The sequence below is a fragment of the Netta rufina genome (genome assembly GCF_964035555.1).
Source record: "Netta rufina genome assembly, chromosome: 5".
Classification (NCBI taxonomy): domain Eukaryota; kingdom Metazoa; phylum Chordata; class Aves; order Anseriformes; family Anatidae; genus Netta; species Netta rufina.
Genome location: NC_140128.1, coordinates 27,548,228 through 27,570,507, shown reverse-complemented (window position 1 = coordinate 27,570,507; position 22,280 = coordinate 27,548,228). Strand labels below are relative to the sequence as shown.

The following is a 22,280-nucleotide window of genomic DNA, read 5'->3' as shown; positions in this document are numbered from 1 at the left end:
GACGAGAAAGTTTGTAAACACTACTTGGGACAAAGAAATGCAAAGAAATAGACATTAAAACAGTCTGTAGAAATTAAATGGGATTTTAAAATGTGTAATTTGGAAAATCAATTAAAATATTTAAATGTAGAAATTAAATGGAATTTTAAAATGTGTAATTTGGAAAATCAATTAAAATATTTAAAGAAAATTTCACACCACATTCAAAGGAGAAACTCAGGAACCAGCAATAGTGAAAGATACCTTAGGGAATTAGGAAAAGTCAGGCAAAAGAAAATTTGCAATTGGTATTGATTATAAAAATGCTGTTGTGATTTTGAATTGAGTATATAAAAACTTTGCAACACTGCAGAATATAGACTTTCTTCTCTCTAGACACGACTTCTGTGTGACTAGGCTTGGAATGTTTTCTTCATTCTGAGCAGGCTTTTTATCAGAGAAAATGCTGACAAGTTGGAGGGAGTTCCTGAGGACATTTTTTTTAATGGACTTATGAACTTTGATGAAAGAATAAACAGGTATGCACATATCGTGAGATCAAATGAAAATGATTAAGTGTCCAAATATATTTAAAAGCAGCCTATAAATATTGAGGAATATAATCAGCAAAAGCTAAAAGGCACATTCATCATTTTTCCAGAGCAGAGGAAAAGAAGGAAGACTATGAGAAAACATCTGCCTGGGTTTGCATAATGGCAGAGCACTTCTATGCCTCTTCTCCTGGAGTCTCGTCTCAAAACTTTAGGGCTGACAATTATCTGCAGCGTGGTTGAAGTATTTGTGAATTCACATAGCAACAGCTCAAGGATTTCTAGCATCAGTCTAGGCACAATAGGCTGATCCTTTTTTCTATTATCTAAGTACATAAAATTAGTTTTGTATGGAGCCACACAAGAGATGTAGGATAAGAAAACAGCCAGAAGACTCTGTTAAGAGGTAGGAAAATTAATTTTTTGGATGTATAATTTTGCAAAAGAATAAATATAAAAGTCAAGAAGATGGAAGATAAAAGACTTCACAGAGTGCCTGTATACATGAGATTTTTCCTTTCCTCCTTGTATTGACTGACAAGCAATAGAGAAAATGTGATTGATACAAACTTATTGCATTATTTAAATATGTTTTTAAAAGTTAATGTATATTTTCATTAACATCCTGTAAAAATGGTAACTGTCTAGCAATCCAGTGTGGTAGTTCCAAGGGGAAAATATCTGCATCTGGAAATACAAAATAAAGCTTTCCCAAATAACTTAACTTGGGCAATATGTAATGGCTCAATCTCTATCCAGTGATGAGCAGACTGTATGAACATTCCCAGTGTGGACTTAAAACACTCAAATTACAGGCAACATAAAGATGGTCAAAACCGTGGTTATATCTACAAAATCTAGCCTCTACTTTGGCTTTGGTCCAAATGAGAACTATCATGAACTGCCATAGTAGATGAAGAATTACAGCATTCATTTTTAACTTCTACAACAGTTTCCTTCAAATTCAGCCATCCACTGGCTGATTTTTTTTAATCTATTCACATTCATTTCATCACTCAAAGTCACATAGGCAAAAAGGTGAAGGATATTCACTCTGCTTAATTCAACTGACCCCCACTTCTCAAACCGTGAATCATGCGACACCTAACTTAAAAGCTTCTCCCCATCTACTCGCTAGTCGTATGCAATAAATTCAGGGATCAGAGAGAGCTAATCAAAGTCAGATAGCCTTCAAGCAATCTATTTTGTTATTTAAAAAATAAATCACACATCATTGAAACTACTGCAATAATCTAGTATGATTCAGTTATAGTGTTCAAAATGCAAAGTGAGTGGGGAAACCGAGTAATTTTTTTTTTTTTTTTTAAAGAATTACAAATTTCTGAAAAAAATATTTATAAATAAATGCATTATACTACCACTTAATTTCAATTTAATCAATAGTGAATAAAAAAATAAATTAACCTTAACCATTTGGGCTGTAAATACTTTCAGGAATCAACTTTATCTTGTACAGTACAATAGTGACTAAATATCTCTTCTCAAGAAAAAGCAGAAAACTGTCTTCTAATTGAAACTACAGGAACATTAAGGACTGAATCATTCCAGCTGAAATACGACCTGATGCACTACTATCCCTGCTCTCAGGAAGAACACTCAAATGTCTTCCAAAATTAGATTCAATTAATACTACCTTTAAAATCGTGTTATAAAGATGACATTTCAATAGCACAATGTCACGACCAAATCATTTAATTACCAGTGCAGTAATGACAGGAGGCCATGCTGTATGAACACCATACAAGAAAAATATTAAAAACAACTTCCTCCAACAACGCATTCCTACAACAAGTTTTCCTGAAGGTTTGTTGTTGAACATTATATGTTGACATAGTAATTTTTTCCATTTTGAGTTTTCTCTCTCCTTGACCCAAAACACATACAATATTTTACTTATGACACATATTGGCAAACTACTTTTCTTCCCTTCTGACATTTGCTTGAATGATCTACTAAACCCTATACGGAATTGAAGTACAAACCTTATCATTGCCAGTTTGTAACAAAAACTGGGATTCAGTCTCTTCACCATGATTTTAGTCTTGTAAATTAAATGCAAATTAAATGAGTGAAAATTGAGTTAAATAACGTCCTATATAAATTTATAAATTCTTTTTAATTAAAGTAATAATTGGACAGGTAAAATGTTCTGTTATAACCAACTGAAGACTTACATACTGATTATGTTTATAAAGGATGCACTTGTCTTTCTATGATTTTTTAAAATTATTTTTGTACCAACGTGTTTTTATTATTTGGCTAAAGAGACTTCAACAACAGTTAATTTTTAAAATGGGTCACTGTAACATCAAAACTAATCAAACAAATCATTACCACCTATATTAAATAATTAGTTCGAGTAACAGCAATGAATCAACATAAGGAAAGCACGAGGTATTTATGTGCCAAGTTCTCATTTGTTAATTCCTGGGCCCAAATGCTGCTTGAGAATCTATAGCTAATTTTTGGCACTGGCTGAAATATTTCCTCTGGCACTACTGCCTACGTTTGACTTTGCATTAAGTTAATAAATCAGAAAAACAGAAACAGAAATTCTGCCTTCCTTTTGCACAGTGCTGGAATACAGCCTTCTAAATTATTATGTTACTTTGCAAGTAAGAGACCAATTAAACCAATGCATTTTTCACTTTTGTGTTGCTTTTGCAACATGAATCACCTGTAAATTCTAGTGAAGACTAGCTAGTACTCTACAGTTACCTTATATTGTTCCCATTCTCTGAGAGATAGACCCTTATGTATACAATCTAAAATGATCAGAAATAATGTACAAGAGCATTTATTTACATTTTTTTTGTTCAGTTACATAAATGTTATATAGCAGATTAAAAATATTTTAAAATTCCTAATGAAAACAATAAAAAATGCAGTCATGGTTGACAGAACACATTGGTAGGTAAAAATGATTGTAGGTATGTTATAATTAAATCAACTCTTAAAGCGTAAGTAATTGAAAACTCACATGAACACTAAAGTGAAATCTAAATACGTTAAGTTATAGAAATAAACACATCAGGCACTCAGCCTTAATTCTGTCCTCTACTGAATATTAGCAAACCAAAAACAGGTATGTGATTTTAAAAGTTCAAATTAACCTAATTTGGAATGAAAAATACCAAGTACTCCAATAACAATCATCATTTCATATTACAACTCATGGCTCTGAGGCTGAGTTATTAGGTTAAGTTTCCTTTGCGCTTTTTTTTTTTCCCCTTACCTTAGCTCCTGGTAAGTGGTTTGTAACCGAATTTACTGTGCAATGTTTACTGGTGCAGGTTACCTCCATCTCTGCCTGTTTAGCTTTTTTGATAGTGCAGTGTCAAGTGAAGCACCAGCAGCTTTGCACAAATTTTTTCTCCCCTACAATCTACTTCCCATGTTCTAACCTATAAAGCAGTAGTTGTCAATGTAGTACCCTGCAAGGGAGAATTCAGAGAACTCTTTCGTCCCACTTTACTTGTGCAGAACACAACAAAAGAGACATGCATGTTTTTGCTTAGCAGTGCTGTTCTGCAGTGCGAAGGGAAATTATACCAAAATGCTGTTAGAACTCTGCTGTTTCCACTGGGACAGGAAATCCATTTTGCTATGTCACATTTTAGTCTGAAAATTGTTTCTGGTCAGAACCCAAAGTCAGACTAATTCTCTTGTGCTGTATTCCCTATTGCTTTTTCTGCTTCCATGTTGTTTATCACCTGACCTGTTCTGAGATACTCCAAAGTAAAGTTACAGAGGAAATTTCAAAAAGAGTAACACCCCAACCCAAGATTCATACATTTCTACACCGAAGGGCATGTTTTTCTTATTCCAGGAGTATCTCACCTCTGGAGTCACATCGCGTGGTGCAAACCCTGTTCCTCCAGTTGTTAAAATCAAATTAAGTTCCTTTTCGTCACACCAATCTATCAGCGTCTCCTGAAAGAGAACATGAATGCTGTCAGATCTAACAAGTAATACATGGGACACAGTTGTCTCAGAAAGCACCTAAAGAATTGACATGACTTGAAAATAAACAGATATACATATAATAAATCAAGGGAATTCTGTAATCACTCATGGCATTTTTCACAAAGACTCTAAACCACTATTTATAACCAACTTACAGCAGAATAATACAAGTCATAGTATTTTTGGAAATGGAAACTGAAATTCTGTTCTTCATCTCTTGTTCTAAAATGGAGATCAAAAATTCATAGCTGTTCATTTATATTACTGTTTATTTTGATTCTAAGATATAAATATAATGCTTCAATACATGTTAATAAAGTATATGCATTTAATTCAGGTAATATGTTTGATAATTCTTACAGTAACTCTGGTTTCTGTGCTTGTTCTACTTTTCAACAGTCTGAAAAAAGCAAGAATCACATATTTGTAAGCTTGTCTGATAGAAGATGTAATAACACACCAGATACAGCAACCCATAAGTTGCTCCTTACAGTATAATCATATTTTATTTATTTCCTAGATCTGAATAGGACTGTATATGCTGATTCCAAAACTGGATTAAGAAAGCTTAAGAGATTTGTCATGTACATTCAATGACTTACAGTACTCTAGAACTCATGATACTAGAGATATGTTAAATTTGATTTGCATTCAGTTTTTTTAGATGACATTCTAAACTAGTTTTTAGACTGTGACAAAAATTCAACGTCAGCAGAAGATATATTTAGTCACAGTGTGATTATATCACTTATCCTTCACTCTACTGTGGGCAAGCACAGCAGCCTAATGTTCGTTTGGATCTCCAAATTCAGCAATGGGTTACACAAAGTATAACCATGTATTACACAGTAAAGTAACTATCTGCAGAAAACATACCAATTGCTTACTAATTCTATCAAAGAAAACACCTCTGAAAAAAGGTTAGGGCACATTTATGTTTCTGGATTATTATATTGAGGTGGAAAGAAATATTTTGGTGACTGTGGACTAGAAGCTTATTATTTGACTCTTAAAAGTAGATCCAAGCAATTTACTGAGTAAAAGAACTTAAAATATTGCTGATGGTCATAAAATTGTCCATAATACTTTAAAAAGTGTTACTGATGTAGATTAATGCTCAGGGATATGTTCTGTGGGCTTAGAACTGCTAGGTAATTTCCAGTTAAGAGAAATCATATACAGTCATATAAATCACATACAGTATATGAGATGTCCAGTTAGGACACCACATATACACGTACATCTCATATACAGTCTCTTTCAAATTGCAGGTAGAATAGACTTGTGCCTGCCTGCAAGACCCATCATGTAAAAATCCAAGGATTACTTGAAGTGGCAAAATGAAAGGTTCTATCTTTACTTCTCCCTCCTTTACTCATTCCTTCCACCTTCCCTCTTGCGTTACCTCATCCTTATTAAAATCATTTATGTCTTTTTACTATCCTCTTTTGGAGGATGGCACTATTCCCAGGAACACTAACTGACTGCAAATTTCAGGTTATATGAACATTTCAAATAAGCCTGAGAAATGAACATGCAAAATGTCTCAGACCAACACATAAATGAAGTATTAAGTCTGACTTTTATTTTGACTTACATAAAAAGAAGTAAATTGCAGTAGTAAAAAGCATTTTTAATCTTAAAATCGTTTGTTTCAATAACACAGATATGCATCAGAAAAGTTTCTTTTTAAACAGGTGACATCTCCTCTGAGCTATTATATCATCTACAGACATATTTATCTTGGCTTCCAACAGCAACAAATTTCAGAAAGCATTTGAGAGAGGTTTAGTGTAGAAATGTTTGGCAAAGTAAGAGCATGACATTGTATATATATTTTTAAATTACCATTATCAAGAAAAAATTGTCAGCATAAAAGGATATATATATATATATATTTTTTTTTTTTTATGAAGCATTTATCTTTAGATAAAATAAAACCTGCCAAACTCCAAGTGGTTTTAAAGAGAAAATAAATCCTTCATCTGTTCTGATTTTGCTACATCTCACTAATACTCTAGTTAAAAGAGAAAAAAGAAATGTCACATGATAGCATACAAGAAGCTAAAGGGATTATTACACACCTTAACTCTTCACAGAAATTGAGCGTATAATTGATATTATTATAATACATACATGTATTTTTTTTATCAAATTCTAGTTATAGTGAAGAAACAGAAACTTTCAGTAAAAAAACCTTTGATTATGAAGCAAAAAGTTTGGGTTTCATTGCATTTTAGAACGTGTACCTCCTTGGTCTTTTAAAAATATCTGAGACTAATTTGGTTTATTTACTTTCTCTCTAGCCCACAAAACTCTATCCCAAAAAACATTCTCATTTACATTTTAACTATCTAAAAAAAGGAAACACCATCCTGACCAACTGGGGAAGAAAGGCCACTAGTTTTCACTTTGCAGCTGCTAGCAGTTGAGCAGTATTTGCTGTTGGCTTTGAACAGACTGGAATTTGCTGTCTCTTCAAATGAGAATTCCTCCAGACAAGGAACCTTATACTTGTCTTGACAGATGCTATACAAATAAAATGATTATATAACATTTCAACAACAGAAAATTTCATTAAATAATCTTTGTGCAACTACCTCTTCTTTTATTGTTTCATCGATGATAAACTTTCAAGACAAAATGAGACTGGGTCAACAGTTTATGTAAATCATTGTCATTCCATTCAAGTCAATGGCATTATGATGATGGATAGAAAATACAGCATCTGGCTCCGAAAACAGTACTATAAAATTACTAATAAATTAAAACAAGACAGAACAAAACTACAGACCTAAAAACACAATCAACCAACCAACCAAAAAAGTATTTTAATATTCTAAATTATGCTTTATCAATTATTTCCTCCTGACAAGGCAGACAGGAAGAAAATTAAGTCATTACAATTTGCTCTTCTAGACACTTTTAACTTCAGAAATACACTTTTGTATTTCTAACCTGTTCAGATTTCATCAAAGTCCTAGAGTCATTACATAATTAAATTTTCCTCCTCCAAAGAAATGGAATTTCAGCCCATTTGTTCCTTAAGCTTTGAATTAGATCTGGCGCCCTGTTCTATCTACCTATTTGATTTTCATTTAAATAAACAAGAAACCCTTAGGCCTAACAGACAATTTATTTCCATCCCTTGCTCCAAAGAGCTCTTGTTTAAATCACTCTTTCCCTCTCCCAGCCTGGAACTACTCACTGGACTTAGGTGTTGCCCAAACCTGGAATCATGGAATTGTTTCAGTTGTAACACTGCTCATCAAACTTTGCTTGTTGCCCGTGGCACCACACATAAGCTAATATTACCTGTCATTTCAGACAACAAATGGCTTTACCACTTCCAGACATATATCTTTCAGTGGAGATAACTTCAGTATCTCACTGTCCAAGATAGTACAATGGTAATGGTTAGCAAAGCGAATTATTTTTTTTCCTCCATAAATCCATTCACGCACCACCTTCTAATCTCTGCAGATAAGTGAACAGAACAAACAAATAGGGATTACAGAGGCCCTATGGGAAAATTCTGTATTTCTCTAGCATAGAACTGAAAACCACCTGATTTGTAAAATTATGTAACTTAAATATTTACAAATAAACCCTGTTTATTCTTGAAGAGTATGTTTCAAAATGCAAGCAGACTAGGATCTCATAACAACCTTTACTTGGTCATGTGGCTTCATCTACTCCAGACTCCAACTCATGAAAGGTTAACCCTGATATTATATCATAAGAGAGTATACCACATTAATCCGAAATTCACATTATAAGACACAAATACAAAGCAGAAGAATAAAGAAAAGGTAAAAGTTGGGTTAAAAGAACATCAATATTTTTTGTTAAGGCATTGCAATCTTCTCTATTCAGCTGACCATGGCTTCTTCACTGATTTGTAAGGGAAAATTCAAGTACTAAGTACTAAGGACATAGACCATAAATATCCATAAAGCAAGGGAACTGTAGGAAAGATAAAGAGCTGAGTTCAACAACCAGTTTGAAATAGAGGGAAGGCCTTAGAAATATTCACCTATTCTTGGAATCAATGTTGTACTTTCTGCCTTATTTCTTGTGAAGGTTCTATTTCTTATGCTCACAACTTTTCTCTTACTGCTTGAAAGCTTCATTAAAACACAGAGGCATGAAGATACCCCTGTGTGTGGAGCAACAACTTTGCAAATAATCAGTCTCAAAATGATTTAAGAATGTCAGAAAATGAAATACTAAAATACCAGGAAAATACACTACACATTTTCTGGTACCTCCACCTCCTCTTTCTTTCCCCCACTAATAACAGGCATGAAGTAACAGAAATGTTAGGACTGTGTTCCCAGTGTAATTACTGTAGTCAGAGACTTGGATGAAAACCAAGTACATACCTCAATGTCTGTAAATATGGCTTTTTGTCTTTTGAGATTTTGCTGAACGCAGTAGCCTTTTGAAAATTCTTCAAATATATTTGCACTTTTCAGCATCACAGTTACTTTACATTGTTGTTTTTCTAAATGCTGCTTTCCAAATACTAAGCTAATGTTAAGTAGAAAGTCATAAAAATGCAACTATTCTGAAATGCAAAACTAAAAGAAGAAAGTCATAAAAGTGTACTCTATAAATGGTTTACTTTCTTAAATGGAAATTTAATTATAGGCACTTTCCATCTGAAATAAATTGCACCTATCAAAAATTCAAGGTTCAACATATCTATGCAGCCTGTAATGTAACCTTTTTTAAAAAAGTACTTCATGTCTTCTAAAAGCTACTATTCGTGATAATTATTCCTAAAATAGGGGGAAAAAAAGTCGGCACCAAAGTGCAATGCTCAGCAGAGTGCACCTAAGCAAGTGGGTAGGGAAAGTAAAGCAAAGAGACGTGCAACCACTGAAGTGTTTGCCCATCTAATGATCAGTACTGCATGAAAAAATAAATCTAACTATTTCACTGGAGAAAGGTAAAGACACTACAGGCCACAATGTTGACTCCGGAAGAAGACACTTAAAACTGCACTTTTATTTTGTACTTTGCTCTCAGAAAGGAGAGATACTTAATTTAAACTAACTACAGTGAGACATTAGTCATACTACAAATAAGAAAAATTGTGCTTTTATTTCATGGTTTATCAGATTGAATTACAATCTAGAAGGCAGTCTAGATCATATGCAAGGCATCAATCTACATATGTGGCAAAGCACAAGAATTACTTGCTTCCTTCTGTAAGAAAATCTGTTCCTGTCTACTGTTGATACCACTGGTATCCTCCTAGAGTGGATGATGAGTTCTTGAAATGACAGCTTCTCATTGGAAAGGATCTGTCAACTCCAGCATAACAGTCTTCCTCAGATGCCTTGAGGAGGGGATGGAACTTACAGCTGTCAGAAGAGTCTGAATTAGGTATTTTCCAAACATATCTCTACCTTGAAGCAACTTTCCTGTCCACTCTGAATTTGGCAGATGTATACAAGATAGGTATGTGGGCATATGTGCACATGTTTATATAATAAAAATATACTAGCAAAAGCACCAAAATTAAATGTGTCTTATTTCTGTCATATGTAAAAGACCTCTCACTAAAATATGTTTATTTTCTAAGGTAAGTATTACTGTAGTTATAAAAACTCAAGTGCCTTTCTTAAGAATCTATTTGAAACCACTTAAAAATTAAATAAAAGAGAAACATAATGCCTCCTCACCAGTATTACTTTTCCTTCCTCTGGTCATTCCTGTAACAATAAAACTAAAATAGCAATTGGAATAAAAAGAAAAGGGAAGAAAGCATAAAACAACTAAAGTAATCCAAAACTGCTCACTAATATTAGTCAATCAGAAATTTTATCTCTTCAAAATCTATTAAAGCAGCACTTCAAAGACCTATTATCACAAGATATAAATGGTTGGCTTTGGAGCCATAAACCTCAGGTTAATTGTGCAGAACAATGTGTTTTTTCCACAGTTTCTTCCCATTTGCATATATTCATGTTCATCTAAGATTAAGACTGTTTACTTTTGATTTGGTTCCCAGTATTCAAAAAGGGAGCTTGACATTAAACAAGTAAGTAATGTCCTATAACTTGAGTTCTTTACAATATTTTCCCTACATGTATCCATATACAGAGTTCATAAGTTTCACCAATCTTTGCTGGTTGAAACCAAGCCCCAGTAACCTACATCTTAATCTTACTAAAGACACAGAAATGGTAAAGCTGCAGAAAACCCACTTTGAGCTGCCAAGAAAAAGAATCATGCTAAGGAATCAGTAAAAATGTGAGGGTCAGACAGACAAAGGCAATCTGTCTTAGAGAACTCCAAAAGTAAAGATGTGAGAATCATATTTCCATAATAGCCCTTCACTCATATAGATTCGCTTCATTTCATAGAAAATTGTACTTGAAAAAAGCACTCACAGAAATTGCATGCGCATATTTGCACACAGGGAGAACCTACATCAACGATTTAAACCAGGGTATACCCTGTATTGACTTGTGCTGTTCAATGGGCAGTAAGTGCAGGGGATTAAAAAACCTCCACAAGGGTTCTGTGATTAACACAAGGAACCCAGCTGCGGGAAAAAAAAAAAAAAAAAAAAAAAATTAAATTGGAAGGTTTGTTTTTGTGCAACTATTCAGTTTTAAACAATTAATTACTTGCAAAAATATCTTACGGAATCTTATGGAACACAGTTTAGTTTCTAGTTTCATTTTCTAACAGTAAATACAATCTTCTGTGTTACTTCATACACCTAGATACAATTGTTCAAGATTTTTTTTTACCTTTTGCTTTTACGATAATATTCCGAGTTATGCATTTCTCTTTTTTATTGTAGCCCTCAATGGAAATGGCAAATTGAACAGAGTGATAATATTCAGCTACCTAAAATATTTGGATCTGAGGACAAAGACCAGAGAGGAAAACTTCACAGAGACAGGGAAATACTTCAGTGTAATGCAGTGTCTGGTGTAACTTCCCCCCAGTGTGTGTTGTTCATGCATATCATCCACAGAGTCAATGAATGAAATTGTTTTTTAAAAATATCTATCGTTTACCTGTGAAAATACAGTAAAGAAAATTTACCTACCAATAGCTGCTGTACTTTGAGATATTTAGTCCATACATATATTCTAAGAGTGGGTGAGCTTGTGGCCTGCCTTGGAGTGTCCTGGGAGGTGCGTTCTAGCTCCTCCCCTCGTCCTGCTTGATGCATGAAAGTTAGGGCAGAGTGCATCCGCCACCACTTCAGTTCCTCTTAAATGCACAATCAAACCTGAAAGAGATTCAGAAAGAGGGGAAAGGCAGGTAGGAGACTAATGTACATGCAGACTGTATCTCTCAAAGAACGCCAGTTACTGACCAGTAACCTTTCTTCTTTGAGTCTGCATGTACATTCCCAGCAATGACGCCCTCTGAACAGTTCCCTTTGCCTTTTACCACCCAGGAGAAGGTCTGAGGACTCCCACAGACAACGGCAGCAGCGCTCTGCTGAAGGCCGGGACAGCCCTGCGTGCTATTACACTAACGTGCTGCTGGGGGGAAGCAAAGACAGAACTCCAGGTGGCCTCATGGCAAACGTCCAAAAACCATGCAATACAGACACTGAGTTTGCCCAGGGATCCAGTGGAATTTGTTTTGGCCATGGAGGGAACTCCACGTCACAATTCCACACATAATCAGAAAACCATTTGAACAACTGCTGTGTGATGTCAGTTGAACTTTCGGATATTCCCACAGTGCAACAAGTAAACAAAGACTTAGACCTGTGAAGAGAGACAATAGAGGGCCCTTATGAAATCAAGAAAGTGAAGTATAAAATTCAATCAAAGAAGCATAAGACCTGGGAATGAGTACTTGAAGACTCACTGCCTGGCTACACTGGTACCACTTCAAGAAGGAATTTTGGATGACTGAAGAAAATATACTCCACTGTTATAAAGGTACAGAGTATGTAAAATGGCAGCCATAAGGATCTATAAGATCATAAGAAGATTTCAGCAGCAGCCGAGGCAACAGTCACCAGATGTGCATTTCATAGATGCAGGCAGAATAAATAAAAATTTAGGAGCTTAATATGAGAGAAGGAATGACTATAATGCAGTGGTTTTCCAATGCCATTGAATCATAAACTTTTTAATGTGTTCTGATCAGCTCTTTTAGGAAACTCTGAGTTGTGAGGTGTGAAAATGTACTCAATCACCAAGAGCCATCCAGTAGCCTTACCACATAACAAAAAGACATCTGTGTTCATCTTTTTGAAGTAATGTAAAATAAAAAAAATATTTGTAGAGAACCCTAAATGTTGTGTGTGATTTGATGGAGAAAGGATTCATGTACAAGTCAGGTCACTATGTGTGAGTATATGTAGTGGGTTTACGTGGCAAGGTTTTGGTAGCAGGGGGCTATAGGGGTGGTTTCTGTGAGAAAGATCTAGAAGCTGCCCCATGTTTGGGAAGGGCCCCATTGTTTTCCAGGTCTGAGCCAATAAGCGATGTTGTTTTGCGCCTCTGGGAGAGCATATTTAAGACAGGAAAAAAAACGCTGCGCCAGACAGCAGCTGGGAGAGTCAAGGGAGTGAGGAACAGCACCAAGGTCAGTGTAGAAGGAGGGGGAGAGGTGCTCCAGGCGCCGGAGCAGAAGTCCCCTGCGGCCTGTGGTGAGGACCATGGTGAAGCAGGATGTCCCCCTGCAGCCCATGGAGTACCACGGTGGAGCAGGGTTCCATGCTGCAGCCCGTGGAGGAGACCACGGTGGAGCAGGTGGCCCTGCACCGACGGAGGCTGCCGCCTGTGGAAGACCCCTGCCGGAGCAGATTCCGGGCCGGACCTGTAGCCCGTGGAGAGGAGCCCACGCAGGAGCAGGTGACCCGGCAGGAGCTGCTGCCCGTAGGGGAGCCAGGTTGGAGCAGTTTTCTCCTGAGGGATGGACCCCGTGGTACGGACCCATATCTGGGGCAGTTCTGGAAGAGCTGCTGCCTGTGGGAAGCCCACGCCGGATCAGTTCATCAAGGACTGCATCCCGTGGGTGGGACCCCACAGCACAGGGGACGAGAGTGACCGAGAAGGAGCGGCAGAGAAGAAGTGCTGTAGACTGACCATAACCCCCATTCCCCCGTTCCCCTGCGCCGCTCGGGGGGAGGAGATGGAAGAGGGTGGATGGGGGGGAAGGTGCTTTTGGTTTGTTTTTTTCCTTCGTTTTCTCACTTGTCTCGCTTGTTAGTAATAGGCAATAAATCTTACTATCTCCTTATGCCGAGTCTGTTTTGCCCATTACAATAATTACTGCGTGATTTTCTCGTCCTTATCTCAATCCTTGAGCCCTTTTCACATATTTTCTCCCCATTCCTCTTTGAGGAGGGGGAGTGAGAGAGCGGCTGTGGTGGAGCTTGGCTGCCCACTCGAGCGGAACCACGGCAGTATACTAAGATATTTTTCTCAAAAATAATTACTACCACAGATGAATAGGGAATAAATTACGGAGTACCATTTTTAGATGGTAAATGATTTTCCAGGTCTAACAATCAATGCTAGTTTTAGCCTCCAGAAAACAATAAAACGTCTGTAAGAAGACCCTTCTTCCAAAACTAAGCAGAGTTTTTTATCTCTCCAGATATGAGGAAGGTAAGGACATGCTGCTCTGATACATTCTTGTGATAGGGATATGTGAACAAGGAATAGAGAGAAGTATATGAGAGAGGAAAGAAGACTGGAGTAATTCTGGAACTGATCAGATGGTCTGCACTTCTCCATTATCTGTTGACTAGGAGTAATCGTAGGAATAATGCAAATGATTCTCAAAAAGGACAGGGAAAGGATAAAAATCAATTGAGATTCACTGACTGTTCTTAATGCAAACAACAGGCTGACTGCTGGTGAAGGCAATGAAAAATAAATACCTGTGATTATTACAGAAAAAGTCTTTTCCTACAAGTCCATGCTTTTTTCTTACAGAGATAGAGAATAACAGAAGATTAACAGAATGCACTAGTAATAGTAATAGGCTGCCTTGCTGATTAGGATATTGTTTATTCCTGAACTCTAGAGTACTAGCATCTAAAGACTAAAATGTAGTGAGAGAACCTTTGGGCATCTTAAAGACAATTTCTTTCTGAACAAAAAGGCCACTCTCTCAAAGGGAGACCTTTTCAGGATTCAGTGTATGCAGAACCTCTCTTATAAGCCCAAAGGATTACAGCTATTACAAATGATACTGGGTGAAAGCTGTTACCATAGAATTTGATGAGCCACCTTCTACTTCCACTGCAGCTTGCAGAGGTGTCTTAGCATTAGCTGATCCCACTACCATCAAAGGTTTCAACTTATTATTATACTCAAGGGAAAATTGATGGAGAACAACTCACCTAAGAATGGCTTTTTTGTTTTCTTCCTTAAGAGCTGAAACTTTCTGGCCATTTCTCTTTTGGATCTTTTTTTAAAAGATGTTCATTTTTTCATGATACATATTAACAACAAAATTACTTGGAGTCAGGTGGTAATAAAAGCATTAAAAACCCTACAGAGATTCCAAAATCATCCTCCAACTGTTTCTGCAGCTGGTATAAATGAAGCTAAAATCTGCCAGGATACTAAGGTTGTTCAAACATGTCTTTATGGGTATTGGAAATCTCTCAGGCAAAATAATATGCAGAATGTCAAACAACCTAGAGCATCTTTGCAGAATTATTTGTACTGGGATCTCCATTGATCCTAAGGTCCTAATTTCTTGGGGGAAAAAAACTGCGCTATACAGAATGATAAGCCAACACTTTGTCAGATAACAAGGATTATACATATATACATATAAACATATAAAATATGCCTCCACCTCAGCCAGCTCACAAGGATAACTTTGTAAGAAGTCTGTGTCATCTGGAAAAGTTGCTGCAAATGGAGCAAACAGAAGCTTCATAAAGCAATTGCTTCATGGAAGCAATCTAACTCAATCTAAACTCACAATGTTAACAAGGCCACAGAGGCTAACTAGGACATGAACAAAGTTCAAATCAAAACATGAAAAGAAGTGGAAAGGATGATTCCAAGCTGAATCACTTGCCATTTCTCTTTTTCTCTTAGAGAAATTCCAAACTTCACTTGCTAAAATTTAAGAATCATAGAAGAAATACTAATCATTACAATCAGAATGAGACAAATATGGAATGCCTTCTGCTACAGGAAGAGCAATCTTTACAAATGCTTGCACTGATCATAGAGTCTCTTGACTCTTGCAGAGAAATTCTTGGTATATTCAGAAATGCTTTGCAGTCCCTGAATTTCAAACATGCTGGTTCTATCCAGAAATATTGGTTCTGTGACTGAGTTTTGAAACAAAGACTATTAATATCAGGATGAGAAACTCTTGCACTGAGAATGTCATCTGTACAGGTACGTTTAACACTTATTCTTGAATGAATTACTGCTTAATTAATTAGGTGCTCTGGCCCTAAATGTATTTGTACCATATGCTCCTGTTGCAAAAGCAAGAACCGTGCCAGAAGCAAAACCTGCAGCACTGAGGAGTAGCAGTAGAGAAGTGAAGGCCTTACAGGGTGCGCTTCAAGAGCAATCGATGATTTATGCAGTCTAACTACTTAGCACAAGACAAACCAAACTTTAAATTGGCTTAAATGTTCTTTCTTATGTTTAAATTCTAAACCTCAAATGACTTGTATTGTGCTAATCTTAACAGATATTTCTAAGTAATTTTTTTGAGCTAAGTATTTCAGAAAATATTTTTCAAACTTATTTTAAAATTGCTTTCACTTATTTTAACTGAAATTTTTATCAAACCTTCATAACTATCTAGAAAATGCAATTTTTTTAAACAGCAAAATTAACATAGAGATGCTGCAATTATTCATTATACTTTCATAAATGGTATGTCATGCCTCTTTCCTCCTGTTTCCCTTGAAAAAGAATGGTGAGAGAATACATTAATACTCTTCTATTTTTTGAGTAGTTTTCCAAATGGATAAGCAGCGAGACTCAGTAGTTATACAAATGTTTAGGGAGTGCAGTTGTAGGTACAGCAGGTTCTAGCCAAACGAGTGCATTCCCATTGTTACTGCTGAACTTGAATCAGACAGTTAACTGGAGCTTATACATATGAAATGTCTGCTGCTTCACAGGAACAGAGCCCTCCTTGCTAAAACATGAGTCATTTCTCGAGCTGTGAGACCATGGAAAGCCCTCTGGACTAGGAAGTGCTTGTTCATTATTTTAAAGATGCAAGAAGACACACACGGTAACCTTTAAAAGAATCCTGAGCTATTTATATATTTCAAAAAAAGCAACATAAGAAACAATGAGTTGTTTCCACTGTGTACCACCTGCATTATATACTATTGTTCTAACATACAGTCTCTTATCTGCAAATGTTTATGCAAGTAAATTTTTTTTTTAAATCACAAAACTTCCCTTTCTGGACATGTTACAGTCACATTGCAGTCATCTGTTCAGCTAGGTTTAGAATAAAGGCATCATCTCAATAATAAGTAAAAATATCATACTGCCCCTTTCAGAGTTGTATCATCTCCCACACGTTCTACTTTGAGGATTATGATGCATGTGGTATATGTTATCTCTGGACTACTACTTTCCCTTGTAGAGACAATTGCCACTTTACTGCTGGATAGTGATTAAGAGCCTACACAGTCAGAAGAGTCATCCAGACAGTATTTTCAGTAACAGAGAGTAGGTGGAATTAGTGTGTGAAGGAAAGCATGCCAGAACTTGTATCTGCGAGCAAGAACTGGGCAATGCCCTCTGGTAATTAAGAACCACAAGATTTTCTATCTATAATATTTCTAATACTGCACTGACCCTTCCTGACCAGGAGGCCGTCGCACCTCAAGGAGTCAGCGATCCACACAGCAGCCACGTGAGCAAGCGGATGGCCGGGCTGCCTGTCCAGCAAGGCCTTCGGGCCTGGGCCGCGCCACACAAATCCCTGCGGGCAGGGCAGGGCAGGGCAGGGCAGGGCAGCTCGGCCTGCTCCTCGCGCTGGTGAAGCCTGCAGGCAGCTCCTGCTGGGTGCTGGGGTCACACCAGCAGCCTGGCCTCATGAGAACACCTTCATGAATACGGTTGATTGTTTGTATGAAAATAATAATGTAGCTCAAGGGACCAAATAGAAGGAATCTCTCTCCAGAGGCAGGTGTGTGCTGTGGAGAAATCCATCTGGGGATTTATCCAATGCTGCGTGAAGGCAGGGTTCCCGGCATCTGAAGTGATGTAGATTTTATTCGCTCCATTTATTCTGTCTTATTAAAGCAGCTATTTTATTAAACCATTTATTGTTGGTCCTTTTTATTGAGATCCTGACAGAAGCCTGCCCCATCTCCCTCTCACTCCCCCCCACACCCGTGCAGAACAAAAACTGGCCACCTGGGATTCCCTTGTTCCTTCAGCAGTGCTCCTTCCTGATGCTACAGCAGGACAAGCTCTCGCTTCTTCCCTGCAATTACTAAGCAGGTCTTTTCTGTCCTTTAAGAGTTCTCTCTACAGGCCTAGCAACATCTGTGTTTCCTACAGACATCAAAAAAAGATCAAGGCTCTTTTCTTCTGTTAAGAGTTATAAATTTGCGATTTAAGACCAAGTCTACCAGAAAACAGAATTCCAAAGGAGCAGTATTCCAAGAGCTTTCACATTTATACCTGTAAACCTAAACACGATATTTGCCAGTTTGTCCATTTAGGACTTTTAGTTTGGATGTGTAATCATCAGTACTGATCAACTCTAAGAAATGAACCCAATTTCCAAGCCACTGTAGCTATTCTATACTTAAGTAGTTCATTAGGTCTCTAGCTGCTGTTACAGCTTTCACTTCTAACTCCAGAAACAGCTATTTTTAGTAGGAAATTATATACATTTCTGGTCTGACACCCAAATTTCAAAAATACCTCTAAGATTGTATCATAAAATCATTGGCCACAGCAAATAAGCTAATTGGAATTAGTAGTATATCACTCTCTACATGTATGTGCATTTTATTTTATTTTACATTATTATTATTATTATTTATTTACTTGTTTTGTTGTTGTTGTTTGTTGTTGTTGTTGTTGTTTTGTCTAAGACACCTGCCTTTCATTCATTGGATATTGGGAAATTTGAGTTTGATGTACTTCAGCTTTGAACCTCTACAAAAAAGATAATAATGACAAAAGCAATTCACTGAAAAGCAGACTGCCACTTCTTTTAAATATAGTGAACTGAAGGTCGTATAACTAGCAAGTTACCATTTGGCCATCTCTATTCACAGTACTGACAAAAGAACACTATTTTGCTAAAGAAATAATTGCAGACTAACACTAAACAGACTTCAGTCCTTTAGGCTCTTTTGATTAGAATGATGTTTTTGTAGGGAAATAGTGAATTTCTCACTGACCTACTTGGAGAAAATTTTCTCCGTAATCTCTGTAGTTTGGATAGATCTCAGTGTTTTTCTGATAACAAAATGTTTAATTATTTTGCAAACTCTGTACTTTGGATGTTACCTTTGGTTCCCTGTAGATAATCTAAGACAGAGGAGAGAGTCAAATCAGTTTTTCATGAAGAGGTTTGTATAAGAGAACCAGCAACAATCTGGAAAACTATTTTAAGTTAACCTTCACTAGAAGGGGCAATAGAAAGATTGTTTATACTGCAGTTTCAATTTTAAACTGTTTTTGTTTGTTTGTTTGTTTTTTTACTTTCTATTGGATGTAAGAAGTAATTTATTTTACCCCGTGTGTAAAATAAACTTGCTACCTGGACACTATTTGGCAGGGAGTTCAAGGCACTGCATCTTCTTCCCAATTTCGAAACAAAAATGCTGAAGTGACTTAAGAGAAATACATTATGCACACAGTCAAGAGAAAAACTGGAATCCAATTTGTTAACTTTGATGAATTAAGTTGTGTCTGCTGATGACAGAACAGGTGCTTTTTAGACCATAAAAAAGGATAAAAGTTGAAGACAGTTGATCACGTTTTCATTCCATGCTTCAAACGTACTCAAAATACATAATTACAAGGACGGTTAGAATTTGTTTTCCTTTGTTTTCCTATCATTCTGCCATCCTCAGAAGGCAATATAAGTGATCTAACATGGCCTGTGTTGTTTTCATTGGTAGAAATCTAGCAGCCAGAGTGAATTTAAAAATCTTTTCAACAAAAGCTAGTCTGAAGTTAGCGATTTATTTCACCAAAGAGAAAAACCCCTGTTTTTCCCCTTTATTTTTCATTTTGTATATGAGATTGCCATGGTTTTAGAGGAACTGCAACATAACTAGGTCACTTTTTGGTATTGTCAAAACTACGCCTTTGCTAAAATACTACTTCTCCAGTATTTATTTGAAAGAGTTTAGAGTACTAACATTGTGCAAAAAATATGAAGATACAAAATATTCTAAACACACGTACACACACAGGTATTATGCTAAAATATGTATTACCTTACATAAAAAATTAAATATAAAAATACATCATAAAAGTGTTTGGGTACCTAAGTATATGAGGCATATCTCAGATGTTCTATGTAAGGTAAAATGGCAGAAGTGGGGAACTGTGCCGTTATCATTAATGCTTCTTGCTTATATATCAGCTATTGGCTGCACATTCAGAATGTCCTAACTGCTTTCCAGTTATGTCTGCAAAAAAGACCTAATCACAGCTAGACAGATGATTTCCCTTTATTTGTGCACATTTATTGCTCATTTCTTTTTCTGGTCTCTCAGAAGTCAACTCAGTGAGGATATCATGAATGTAGAAGCTTTACCTACACCAAAGTACATTTTTGAAACACAACTATCCCTTTGGTTGTGTCACCTACAGAAGCATTCACAGTTCTGCACAACATTTAGAGATATTGCAAGCTTTTTTATGTAAAGCAGCTCTTTTCAGTTCTCTGATTTTAAACTTAAGCATCTTTCCTACAAAACAGCCCGAGGACAAATGTCTGTTGTCTTTTACAGCCTTAAGGTACTCTGAAAAACTAAAGCATTAGGTTCAGTATCCCAAACACTCAGCTTTATTTTTACACCCTGCCTTTTTCTATATAGCATTATTCCTTATAAATTTTTATTAGAGCACAGAACACATTCCTCTCCCCAAATTCATAAAGAATTGTTTTCTATTTTTATCAAAGAAGGACAAGAATTTTAAAAGCATCTTGGTTGTAAGCTCTTATCTTCATAAGATATCCTTAAATACATAGCTTCATTTTCAAGACTGATAAATATTAAATAATCCTCACTGATTTCAAATAATATTCATCTAATAAGACCACTTCACTGGAAGAATGCAGAAGAACCCTTTCAAGTGACAATACTGAGCAGTACAAATTTCCACACTTGCATTTGGTAGAGTGGGCTATGTCATCATAATAAGGAAGCAAAACTGTTAAAATGTTACAATATTTGCAATCTTTAAATTCAAGGCTATTTTGACAGAGGGTAAAAACAGTAACAAAGCAGATGATAAGTACCAAAAGAAAACAGAAATGGCAGCCTATGCAGAAATGGCACAAGCAAATACTCATTACCTTTGCGGTTTTAATATTCCACCTAAGTTTGTCAGAATGATGAGGCATCTGAAATTGAATGCAAACATTTCTGACAGACCAATCCTATAAATCCTTGCGTATTCTTAATGTGAAAATACTTTAAAACTCTGCAACCACTGCACCTTTATTGAACTGATGATTCAGTGGCATTCTCTCCCTCATACATTTCTCTAAGGACAATTAAGTCACATTGTTTCTGAAAATCCTGCTGATAAATCAAAGGTACAGGAACGCTGTCATGGGAAATAAAATCAAAATGCTACCTATTTTATCACACAGGTGTTCAGAAAAAGAATGTATCAAAAGCCCAGGGACAGGAACAATAAAAAAGAGAAACATCAAATTTTAACCTCATATGAGTGTTTGACTCGGAATCACTCATGTTTCTTGCCTAGATAGGCACATGCTAGGAAATACTTCCACATGGAGCTTGAAGATGTTCCAGAAAAGCAAATATTGTGACTTAGCCACTTCAAATTACATCAAACGTAGCGTAATATCAAAACACTCTGTTAGCAAACTATGCAACCTTGCAGCAAAATATATAATGCTGATAATAATGTCCAATCAAATAGCAATCAGTGTTGTCTCCACCTTGGCAAAAATAACTGGCTTTTGTTGCAGTCATAATTCTCTAGATACTTGTCCAAACTGATCCTACTTCCTCAGGCCTCTGACACCTGCACCCGAGACGGACCCATCTCATTCAGGCAGTACCTGCACCCTGCCCTCCTGTCTGGCTTCTCACCCTGCAGCATCGCTTCTTAGCCCCTCTATATAAAAGCCGTGAAGAGAAGGAATTCCATAAACTACAGCTAGCACAAACTAGACAACTAGATAAAATGTGGTTACCAATGTTAATTAACAAAATAAGGCTTTTATCTCACAAAAAAAAAAAAAAAAAAAGAAAAAAGAGAGAGAGAGAGAAGTGGGAAGCTCTTGGGACAGCTTTTTTCTCCTTTCTGCTTGTGTTATAGAAGCAGACTTTATTCCTTTCAGTCAATTAATACATCTAATTGGGCTTCCTTCCTGATGCTGTATAGCATTTTAAACATTGGAAAGCCTTCCTCCTGCAATTTTTTTCTCGACCCTTTCAACAACTTATTGGCAAGAGGATTTTCATTAAGATAGATATTAATGTGTTGAAGGAACACTTCTGTCTTTTTTTGTTTGTTTGTTTTTGTGTGTGTGTGTTTTTTCTTTTTTTTTTTTTTTTTTTTTTCATTTCTGTAAACA

General features: G+C 36.3%; 1 protein-coding gene across 1 annotated transcript in view; it reads right to left on the bottom strand.

The window, feature by feature from the left end:
* GPHN (gephyrin) overlaps window positions 1-22,280 on the bottom strand; it is a 280,857-nt gene that overhangs the window by 136,867 nt on the left and 121,710 nt on the right. The window contains exon 4 of the mRNA XM_084288411.1: window positions 4,392-4,484. Within this exon, the coding sequence (XP_084144537.1) occupies window positions 4,392-4,484 (93 nt within the window). The remainder of the gene's footprint in view (window positions 1-4,391; window positions 4,485-22,280) is intronic.